Source organism: Malania oleifera, chromosome 2 (genome assembly GCF_029873635.1).
Source record: "Malania oleifera isolate guangnan ecotype guangnan chromosome 2, ASM2987363v1, whole genome shotgun sequence".
Taxonomy (NCBI): Eukaryota; Viridiplantae; Streptophyta; class Magnoliopsida; order Santalales; family Ximeniaceae; genus Malania; species Malania oleifera.
In genome coordinates, this window is record NC_080418.1 from 38,467,801 (window position 1) to 38,480,086 (window position 12,286).

At 35.6% G+C, this 12,286-nt stretch overlaps 1 protein-coding gene across 1 annotated transcript; it reads left to right on the forward strand.

The window, feature by feature from the left end:
• The first annotated feature begins 421 nt into the window (after positions 1 to 421).
• LOC131149666 (protein RETICULATA-RELATED 1, chloroplastic) lies at positions 422 to 11,831 on the forward strand. The gene is made up of 7 exons (XM_058100309.1): positions 422 to 1,243; positions 1,743 to 1,841; positions 4,120 to 4,340; positions 6,083 to 6,152; positions 6,430 to 6,509; positions 7,681 to 7,745; positions 11,171 to 11,831. Exons 1-7 carry the CDS (start codon positions 680 to 682, stop codon positions 11,362 to 11,364), a joined length of 1,293 nt encoding a protein of 430 aa, XP_057956292.1. The 5' UTR covers positions 422 to 679; the 3' UTR covers positions 11,365 to 11,831.
• The last annotated feature ends 455 nt before the right edge of the window (positions 11,832 to 12,286 follow it).

The following is a 12,286-nucleotide window of genomic DNA, read 5'->3' on the forward strand; positions in this document are numbered from 1 at the left end:
AACATTTATTTTAGAATGACTGTCAATTCATCTAGATTGATGTCAACATAATGTTGAATACAATTCGAAAAAGCTCTCTATAACATTTGCATCATCTAAATTTTTAGGTAGTAAATTCTTCTTTGCCGTCACATTGCTTAAAACAAATCAAATAAAATCAGTATTTGAATCAAACTTAAGATCTGTACAACCAAATTAATCCACGCAATAAATCATTTAGGCTATCTTTCCTCGAAAGCATCTAGCTAATTTTCTTGTCTGAAATTCCAATAAAAATCAATTTTAACATGTTTAATAGTTTTTTTTATTTTTTTTTTAAATAATATTTATTTTTATTTATTGTAAATAGGAAATATTTAAAAAATCAATTTTATTTTTTATTTTCCTCCAACCAAATCCAATTCGAATGGACTGCCCGGCTGCTCATAACAATGGAATTCAAATCGAGTTTATAAAACACGAGTTTATATGGCTGGGCTTGGGCCCATCTGCGCCCAATTAACGGCGCATTTGATTTGATGACGTTCGCAGCAACGGAACTTTTAAGCCCCGCCCTCCGCCTCCCTTCCTCCCTTCCTCCCTCTCCCTCTCCCTCTCCCTCTCTTCTGTTTACTCTCACAGGTCGATCGGCTTTCGGCTCTTCCGTCGTCGAGAAAAGTTGCAGGTTCCAGCGACGATCATGGCCGTTTGCTCACCATCGAACTTCCTATTACCTCATGTTGCCGATTCATCTTCCGAGATCGGTACGTCGAAGCAATGGAGAACAAGTTCGATGGCAACCGCGAGACTTTTCGGACACGGCACAAGCCCCAATCTCGGTCTTCCGAATCCCTCGAAGATCTCGACTTCACATCTGCCGGTGAAAAAGAATCAAGAGTTCCAACACGGAAGCTCCAGACTCGATTCCGCGGCGAACGCGGTCACGATCTCGGAAGGTGAGGAGCCTAGGGCTTTTGCGGATGGGTCTGTGCCAAAGGCTGATAATGGAAACGGTGGCGGAGGCAGAGGCGGCGGCGACGGTAAGGGGAAGTTTCCGCCGGGAGGTGGCGGCGAGGGGGGCTGGGGCAGTGGCGATGACGGTGAAGGAGGGACAGAGGAAGAAGAGTTTGGGCCGATAGTGAAGTTGGAAGAGGTGATGAGAGAGACAGAAACTCGAGGGGCTAAGCTTCCTTTGGATATGTTAGAGGCGGCGAAAAGTACGGGAATTCGCAAACTTCTTCTTCTGCGGTACTTGGATTCGCAGGTGGTTGACTGTTGCGTGTTTCCGTTGCAAAAAAACTTTTAAATTAGAATTTTTGTGTTTGAGTTATAGTCCCTACTTTTAGGCTGTGTTTTGATGATGAGAAGCCCTGCGAAGTAGAAAATAAGTCACTCTCAAAGTTACAGGTTGATTGTGATGTTTCAGCTGGGCGAGAAATTCAAATTAGATGAACTTGTGATTGAATTCGATTTTATTTCCTTGGTCGACTGTTTGGTTGCTGGGAAAATGTGAATATAGAGAACCTTCAGTTTTAAGGGTGTGATTATTTTTGGTTGATTAAGAAGGAAACTGAAATTTTCACTTCAGTAAGCCTAATATTACATTTCACCGTTCAAAAAAAAATAAAATACTCCATTTCGGTTTTGGTTGAGTTGACCTCTTCATTTGTTGCACAATATACTGAAAAATGGACTGTTATATTGTTTTTCTTTTCCCCCAATAGTTTACAATTGATGCCCATATTTTGACATTTGAATGGCAGGGTTCAGTTTGGCCCCTAGGCTTCGCAATGAGGCACTGCTCTATGCTTCGTAACCGAGTGCTTGTGGATCCTGCATTTCTTTTTAAAGTTGGAACAGAGGTTTGTCACTTTTAAATTGGTAGTAGGACCAAATACTAGCTGCTCCCTCCTTTCATTTTTAAAAATTAGCCCGTGCTTTGCGGATTTTGTAGGTCAGCAGTTATAGAAAGGAGGGTGCAAAAATTAACAAAATAATTATTGATGCAGTTATATATGGATATGCCTATTCACTAATTTATCCCTCAGTGAATTTTTTTTAAATTATTAATCAGTGGAAGGACATTTTAAAATATGAGGAAAAAAAAATCCAAGTTGAAAAATCCCTCCAACTTCCTTTTATTTTATTTTATTTTGATAGCAAAAGTAAACAAAAAAAACATCAATCAAAGTATCAAACCAAAAAGGGAAACCATATCATTGCATATTTGAGAAGCTCAGTCATTTACAGCACTCAGATCCAAAACACATAGCAAAGCTAAGCAATGAATCTTTTCCCATAACAGCACGATATTCAGCCTCTTCCCAAAAATAATAAGCTCGTTCCGTTCCAACCATAAACCCCACAGCACTGCAAAAGAAGCACACCTCCATAATGCTACCAAACTTTTTTTCCTACCAAAACCAAAAGAGGAAATTACCAATATGTTCACCATATTTGGACAAACTCAACTTTCTCCCAATAAAATGAAAAGCTTTTTCCACACTTACCATGCAAAATTGCAGTGCAAAAACAAATGAGAAGATGCTTCTGATATTAAAGCAAAAAATGCATACATTTAGAGAAGGCAGGGGCATATCTACATGTACTTGTGTGGGCTGTAGCCCAACTTAATCGACAAAAAACTCCTTAAATTATATATCTAAGTAGGCTTAAAGTGGCAGGTCTTTTAGGGATTGCACCCACTCAACTTGTTGCTGCATAGGGTTTAAGTTCAAATAAACAAAATAGGAGGGTGGTTTCAAACTTTCAATTTTATTAGATTGAGAGAGAGAGAGAGAGAGAATTGAGGAGAAAATCCAATGCAATGAAAAATGGACTCTTTGTTAGTTTTGATTAGTTCTCTAATACTATGTCTAAGCAGATATTATAATAGTTTATAATCATAAAAAAAAAATAATTACAACAACTTAATCATATGAAGTGAAAAACTATCATATAAATTAAAAAACTAAGTTATTGTTGTTGACTCTATTAAGCACAACCAGCTAAACAAAAGGAGCAACCGACTGGCAGTCAAATTAATAGCAGCAATGCCACTCTTTCCCAAATTAACTTTAAGCCTAGAAACCTGCTCAAAAGCATGAAGGAGACTCAAAATATTCAAAAAAGAACTGCAGTTACCTAAAAATAACATTGTATCATCGGCAAATTGAAGGTGAGAAACAGCCATCCCCGCCCTCCGCACTTCCAAACCTCTCGCCAAACCCTTATCCACTGCCCTATCAACCATTTTGCTGAACACATCAACCACTAAAAGAAAAAGAGAGAGGATCCCTTTGTCTAACACTTCTCGAAACAGTAGACCAATATTTAGGTTTACCATTCACTATAACAAAGAAGAACACATTCAACAAGCGACCACTCCTCAATTGCCACCTCTCTCCAAATCCTTTTCTCACAGATATCTTGTCCAAAAAATTCAAATTTTCATAATCCAATTCAAAATTATCCTCTTTTCCTTTCTCCTCTGGATTCTCCACTACCTCATTGGCAATCAATATAGCATCCACAATCTGCCTACACCCCACTAACAAACTTTGAGCCTTAGAAATTGTCTAACCAAGCACCGCTCAGCCTATTAGTTAACACTTTATCAATAATCTTATACACACTGGATGCTAAAATAGGTCTGTAATCTGCAATGTTGATAGACCTACTCTTCTTAGGCATCAAAGTGATAAATGTAGAGTTAATGCTCTTTCTGAGGATACCCATCCCAACAATCATTAAACATCTTCCACAATCCCCCTTAATCACATTCCAAGATTCTTGAAAGAAAGTCATGTTAAACCCATCCAGACTCCTGACTGCATTACCATAGTCCTGACTCCTGAATCAGGCTGTGTACTATTAGTGCACCTTTAAAATTTTTAATGTCATTGTTACTTGACAAAGACCACTTTGATGTTGTGACTTGTGTGACTTGCTGTAGATAGGCCACCAAGCATTCCAACCTGGACCATGTCTTCTAAACTACCTTGTGTGATTTTTTCTAATTGACTGGATTGTTGAATGTTTGAAAGTATGGATTGACTGACTTCATCCTGTGTCCAGATTGTCAGAAGGATATGTATTTACAGTACTATTGTAGTTTAATATTCATTTGGGTTGATGCAGATAGTCATTGATTCTTGTTGTGCAACATTTGCTGAAATTCAAAAACGAGGAAAAGATTTCTGGGCGGAATTTGAGTTGTATGCTGCAGATCTTTTGGTTGGTGTCGTTGTAGACATTGCTTTGGTAGCCATGTTAGCACCTTATGCTCGATTTGGGCAGCCATCTATAGCAACAGGTTTCTTTGGACGGATGCAACATGCTTGTGCAGCTCTTCCTAGCAGGTCATAATGCATTCCAGGATTTTAAGATTTCTTATTCAATGGATCCACTTGTATCATTAGTTTAGTTCTCCTGGTTTTGAGTGTATAAAATGCTATGCTCATTATTGTCCTTAATCCTTACTTCTCTTGCTCCTTGGACGATGAATGGTTTTGTACGTGCTTTAGATGAGGCAAATATTCTTTTGCAAGTCAATTTAAATTTTTTACTATTGAATATTTAAGCCTTGAATTAGATGATTAAATGGTACAGAAACAGTTGAAGGTGGCCAAAAAGAAACCTAGGTGGCTCAAAATTTATGTTTTTCAAATTAGGTAGCTCGAAATTTATGGTGTACAATTTTTTGGTTAGTTACTGTTTATAGGCCTGGCCAAACTCGATTATTCTGCTGTACTAATGCCTGTGGTTTTGAGCAACAATAATTCTTTGTGGATAAAGCATGGGTTAGACAAAGAAGCTCGAAATTGATCTTCTCGCTTTTGGTCTGATAAAGCAAAGCTCAGAAGATTTTCTACATGATAAATTTACTGGAAGTGGAAAAGCTATCAGCCCAACTTATAACTAAGAAAGTTCTCAAAAGATGTTAAAAGCTTGAACACATTTTACTATTGCCTCTAAATTTTGTTATATCTTTTCTCTACTTTGTTTGGTTGTGAAATTTTATTTTATCTTCTCAATACCCTATCACTTGTTGAGATCATCTGAGGTACTTTTGGTTAGCTTTTTTTTGCAAGAATTTCCTTCTTTAAAGATATAAAAATGCAAAAAAATAAATAAATTCAAAAGCAGAAAGAGCTTCTTTGTCAAACCCATGCCTCCATGTGCTTTGAAATTTTGTGTGCCTTTTTATCTTAACATTCCTTTTTCTAATCCTTTTTAACACCCTTCCATACAAGTTGAATGTTTTTAAGTTTTCTGGATTCATTTGGTTGTGCTTCCAAGTTGTTAATTATTTATTGAATTATATCCCTCTATTTTGTGGTGAACTTGTTTATTTAAGCTAACCTGCAATGGCTGTATGCATATTGGGATTGATAATCATAAGAGTCCTATGCATAATTGCATATCAAGATGGAGAATCATATGACCAAAGAATCTGGACTTCAGTGATTCCAACAACGTTTGACCACATGGTTAAATATCAAGAACTTAACAGATGATTGGGGAAGGGGATGGGAACTTTTAATTTTCTTATTGAAAACAATTGGATGGACTTGAGAAGAATATGATTCTACAAATTTGGATTTCATTTTTAATATCTGGTTATATATTCTGTGGCAGGACTGCAACATCATGTTTACAGCATGCCTTCTGCAGTAAATAAATTATCTACCTACCAAGGCTTGGCTAATAATAGTAATTGACTGGTAATTATGCCACTCATGCTGTTGATTAGTTGAGTTTGCAAATGATCTTAGTGGTTGTATTAGTAGCCAGCCATTTAGATCTGATGAATTAGCGAATGCAAAGACAAAGAACTGAAAGAAGTGAAACCGTTAGAAATGCTTAAAATTTCAATATTGCTCTGTCAAGAAATATTTTCCAGTATGGTTTTGCTACTATGAACTAGTTGTAGCCTCTATTGAGTTGCTCATGCTGCATGCTTGTACACCAAATGCTATACCAGGGCTTACTTTTATCTCTGTTCTCTTTGATTAAGCCTATGACGCTTATATCACTCTTCTCTGAACCTCTATGCTGCAGTATTAATAACTACTTGTTGTAATTTGTTTCTCTTATGCAGCGTTTTTGAAGCTGAAAGGCCAGGCTGTAGATTCTCAATGAAGCAGCGGGTTGCAACTTACTTTTATAAGGTACCACATTATGAGTACCCAATTAGACTACTTTGCCCGTTCCTTATTAGACACCAATTTTATTAGAGAAGTCCTCCCTCCTTATTTTTCTTGAATTCTTGGTCAGATTTTAAATTTTTCTTTCTTCATGTTTCTTATCCCTGGAGTGGGGTTTTAATACCATTTTTTTGTGCACTATCTTTATATTTCACTGTATGCCTGAAAAAAGTTCTAGTGGCAATATCTGTTATGTATATTGTATTGTTAATTATATTTGTTTATTGTATTCTGGATTCAGGGTGTATTGTATGGATCAGTAGGGTTTGGATGTGGCCTTATTGGCCAAGGCATTGCAAATTTGATCATGACTGCAAAACGGTACACTTCTTGACAAATCCTGTGTTTGCTTTTATCTTATTGTCATACTGCAAACTTTGAGGGTTGGCTTTCAATGGCTCGAATGTATCGTGAAGTTTTATTCTTTCTGTGCCTAAATGAGTTAATTAGGGTCTGGTATCATTTTTGTTTTTCATTTTTGTTGAGAAACAGATTATGACAATGCACTTGTTAGCATTGCTTGTTCTCTGTTTCAGTTGGTTGTTCTCAAAAAAACTAAAAATCAGATTTTTATGCTTTTCAATTATTTTGGCAACCTAATACTACAATATCTAGAATTAACTTTCGCAGATAAATCATTCATTTTATACATAAATTTTAATTAAAACTAAAAAATAATGACCATGTGAATTTAAAATATAACTAAAATAAAAACATTCATAAATTTTCCATAAAAAATGAAAAATAATAAAAATCACTTTTTTACTATTTTTCAATTTTCATGTAAAATAAGATTGTTCTTATAGCACTAAAAAGTGAGATTTAAAATATAATAATTAATTATAATGATTATAATAATTTCTATTTTTTACTATAACATTTTTAATTTGCATTTTTTTTGTATTTTTATTATTGTAACTACTTTTTTTTTAATTTTATTTGATTCAATGTCAAAAATGAGTGTTTATTCAATCAAGTTTTTAAATTGTGTTAGCTTTAGAAATATTAACCAAATATGTTGATTTTTTTTTTGTTACTAGTTTTTAGTTTTTGTTTTTGGCTTGATAGTGATACCATTTTGGCTTGATAGTGATACCAAACAGACCTTAGTTTTTTTTTTTTTTTTTTTTTTATTTATTGAAATTTGATTTTTCATTTCAAAATTGATACGACAGAATGGACTCTCTTCTCTCTCTGTCTCTCTCTCCATGCCATTTGCATCACCAAGTAATGCATTACCTGTGAGTTGACTTGGCAAGAGAGCAGTCAACATGTTACTTATGATTCTATGATTCTTAAAAGCGTACCATGCCTTTAAGTAGGTCATGTTGTACAATTTAGAAGGTTGGGAAGCTTGAATTGTAATAACTTTTCCACCCTTCTCTGCTGTGGTAGCTTTTCCACCAAGCTTTTTTTATAGTATATTTATGTAATTAGTACCTTTTTTCCTGGAGAGCACAATTACTCACTATATTATATTTTGCATGATTAGAAACATGAAGAAATCTGAAGAGGACATACCTGTACCACCTCTTGTGAAAAGTGCTGCTCTCTGGGGTATAACTCTAATGTTCATTCATATTTTTGGATGTTTATCTGATTTTGATACAACCTTCACAGTTCTTTGCAACAATTTATTATGGTCTATATTATCTTTCGTGTGAATTTTACTCTCAGTTATACCTGATGTTGAAGCATGTTTCAAAAGTTTACTTTACGATTTCTTTTCTTTTTAAAATAAATTGATGACATGACCTATATTTCCATGATGGACATCTTACATATAGCTGAGGCAGGGATTACCATCCAGATTCACCCAAACAATCCAAGTCGTGACAAAAATCGGAATCAAGTAGAATCATGGTAGAATCGTAAAAGAATCAGAATAATAAAATCGTATGGATCCTACTTTTTTTACCTAGATTGGGTGTTTTTTTTAAAAAAAAAGAATCCTTTTTGGGCTTCAAATATGACCTAATACATGTTTTTCTTAGCCCATAGGCCCCAAAAGGTTTGTGTTTTGTCCAAAGTCTTCAAAAACTGGGCAAAATAACTCTCAGCCCCTGGATGAACAGATTCAGTAGAATCTGCCCCCGAGTTCCCTGGAGTTTGACACCTCAGTCCTATGCTCATTGAATTTTAGCAACCCAGCACCAACATTCTCTGCTGTTCGACAACCAGAGAGCCCTCCATCTGGTCACTGGTGTTTGATCAGCTGCAGCCAGCAGTGTTGGTATTCGACAACCAGAGTTCTTGGTGTTCGACAAGAACTCAGTCCTTTGTCCTCTTTCCTTTTTGGTGTTCAACAAGAACACCTCAGTCCTCTTCAACACAGTTTCTTGTTGTTTGATCAGCAGCAGCCAAGAAAGAGCCAAGCCAGCAGGCCCCGCAGAGCTGCAGAGGTATATGCTTCAAAGCTGTTCTGCTTCATGAAAAGACTCAACAGAGGACACTGTTTTCCTAATACTTCTTTTCCTTATTTTCTTGCTCTTCTTCTTTTTCCTCTTTTTTTTGTTTGAACTTTTTATTGGATTTTTAACTTCTTATTCTTACTAATCAAGTTTTTAGTCATAAGACTTGTCATAAAGTTCAACATATATGATTTTTTAATATTTATTTTACATTGAAAGTAGAATCTTACGATTCTCGATCCAATTCTATGATTCGATCCTCTAGATCCCTCCAACGATCCCACTTAGAATCCCGATTCTAGCAACCTTGGGGATTACTTCCATAGTTGCCAATGGTATAGGATGTGTTTGGTTGTGTGTATTGCAGAAACTTTTAAAATCATAAGAATATATAGATTTCTCTTGATAGTTGATATGCACAAAATATGTAGAAAAATTAATAACCAACACATAACATGCATGTGATGTTGTGTGCATCACCTATGAGTTACAGAATCAGTACTAATCTGCTGATAGCAAAGAAATCCAAACAGGCGTTGGGAATTGTCCCAATCACTGAATGAGAAGAACACAAATTACTTCAAACTTGTATCAGGAATGATTATTATTTCAAATTTCATGTAAAAATGTGGTCAAGCAGTTTTTAAGGCAGTCAATGCACTTTGCATCTAAATTTTTGCTTGAGAAATTTTGTTTGTATTGCAGGAGCCACATATGATAGCTAAGAATTGAGGAAACATAGGAATAGACATGAAAACTTATAGCAAGTAGGGACTAGAATACTTTTTGAGGACTCCATGATTTCTTCTCCTCTATGAATTCTTTACAATAGGGTTACGGCTAAAGTATGTACCCAAAATTTTTAGCATACCTTTTTTTCACTACATAAATTGCGTATTATGTCAATGGTTTTATCCTCCTGCTCCATAAAGAAATTATTGATACTCTTTAAGTGATCAATTTTGCTATGCCTATTTGATTGAACAAACAGAAAATATAGACCAATGGCAGCTGAACAATTGGTTGTAGATAATTAAATTGTTTCATGGTTCTGTGGCTAGGAATTGTCACCCACATTATTGTAAGCCTACTTATCCTTGTAGTAAAAAGATGCATTTCCATCCAATCTTATTTAAATCGAACCATTCATCAAACTAGTAAGTAGGGTTCTCAGGTTGAATGATTGACTCTTGGAACTATCCATTCTACTATAAGAGAATAAAATATTAATTAAAATAGGATAGAGAAGTCTTTGAGAAATATCTAGTATAATGTACATGCGGATGTGACTTAAAATAGTGTATATATTATGCTGCAGGATACAAGCCAAGGCCAGAAGCCCCAAGTTTAGGATTAGGAATTATGGGCATAATGTTTGGGACTTTATGGGGGACTTTTGTCAGTTTAAATTTGATTTGGTTGGGGAATATGCAAGATTAGTGCTAGGGATGCTGAGAATTTGATTTAGGTTGTTCTGGCTCCCTATTTAGTGGTAGAGGGACCCTACTCCCATGCTCTCCATTTCTCTCTTTTCTGGTTCTGCATTATAACCCTTTGTTAATACATTTTGCCAGACCTGTTCTGACTAGAAGTAGAGACTTGCTTGATTTGGTCCTCAACTGGTTTTAGACCACTATCAGCCCCTGCATAACTCTCATAGGGAAAAGTATACATAGCTTCACACATTTTTATTAAATACTAAAATAACATATCTTGTGCATGTTGATTAGTCTTGTTTCGGGTGCGATTTTTTTGAAAGTATGATTTTGCCTGGTTGATCTTTTGAGCATATGCTGGTGCTCTACTTGGTTGTGGTGTCTCTGTCTGGTTCTTTAATGTATAACAGTATGCTGATTTTATCGGCCAATGTTAGGCAAAGATGAGGCATAAGCTTTAAGGCATTGAGGCATGAGCCTTTTGAGAATTTATTTTTCGATAAAAATGTGTAAATAAATTGCACATTTTAAAAAATAATTAATTAATTAAGAAAATTCAAATAAAATGTAAAAAAAATATATCAAATATAATTTGTAACTCCTTGTTCGCCATTCAAAAATAGCTAACTTGAATTCATTACATGTCATGACGAGATAGTATGACATTACAAAGTTGAAATTTTTTTCAAGATTTAAGATTTCTGTAGTTAAATTTTTCTAGCCAAATATAACTTGATCAGACACCCAAAATGCGCAAGCCTTGCTAAAAAGGCACAAAAGGTGTACAAATGCATTGGCCTCAGCATGTAATGTGTTAGCCTTTTTGGCATTTGGTGTTTTAGATTGATCCTAAAGGCATTTTAGGCATGCCTTGCCTTGACATAAGCCTCAATTGAGCCTTTTAAAACATTAGCATTGGCTAAACACTAGAACTGCTCGTCTGGGTAGAAATGGGACCTGAAGGGAATGGAAAGGATTTTCTTTTGATAAATTTCCTTTCATTTACTCAATTAAACTTATCGGTTTCACTCTTCCTCTCTCTCTCTCTCTCTCTCTCTCTCTCTCTCTCTCTCTCTATATATATATATATATATATATATATATACATGGGTGAACATTGGGTTGCCTTGAACAGGTGTTTTTCTTGCTGTGTCTTCCAACACTCGCTATCAAATCATAAATGGACTGGAACGTGTGGTTGAAGCATCACCATTGGCAAAACAAATCCCACCTTTCGCAATGGCTTTCACTGTGGGCGTGCGATTTGCCAACAATATTTACGGTGGTATGCAGTTCGTAGATTGGGCTCGATGGAGTGGTGTGCAATAGCAGCGCCCATTTCCAGCAAAAATATTATTTTTGAACCAACTTGGAGATTGATTAAGGCACATATTTTTAGCATCAGCTGTGTGTCTGAAAAGCCTTCTCCATAAGTTCAGCTTCCTTCATTTCAAGCTCAAGTGCTTGGATCAGAGGTTAGGGGTGAATTATAAGAAATTGTGCGATGAAATTTCTTGCTTTCTCAATTCTCCAAAACATTTTATAGACAGTAGTAGGATCACTTTTTTTTTCTTTTTTTTCAATGCAAGCCACACATAGGATTACTTGAGTTGTGATTGTGACTTTGGCTGAAATAGCAGGATTGAGGTATCAATTTGGGTACGACGTTGTACCCAGGCCTCTGGCTTGCAGATTTAGTCAGCCCTTCCTCCAGCCTTGGGAGTCCTCACCTTTGCTTTGGAGTTTTGTATTGTAATGAATATTTATGTCATGTTTAAAGTTTTGCATTGTAGCAAGTTTTGTCATGTTACATGTGTTTGCAGGCATGTTTAGTCCATAACGGTAGTTCATTTTGCCTCTCTTTTTCTCTTACTGCCAAATCACATACTTCAACTCTATAATCTTAATGGCTTCAAGAAATTTCAAGTAGGTTCCTTTTTATATATGCCTCCTTTTTACACCTTTGATGCCACCCACAAAGTAATAATTATTAGGCTTCTTTATTTAACCTACCAATTTTTTTCTCTTATTGAATTTAGTTGTGCTCCATTCAAAATCCTCAATGAAAATGGGTCTCCAAATGAGGACTCTTAACATTAATTGAAATTCGATTTCATTCAATTTCCTCTCAAGCACCAAACACATTGCTAAAGTACACTTGCAATCATGCTGCAGTGGATATTGCGATTTCCATTTCTGCAACCCTCCTGGATGGACAAGCCTGTACCCATTCCCTCCACTTATTTAAATT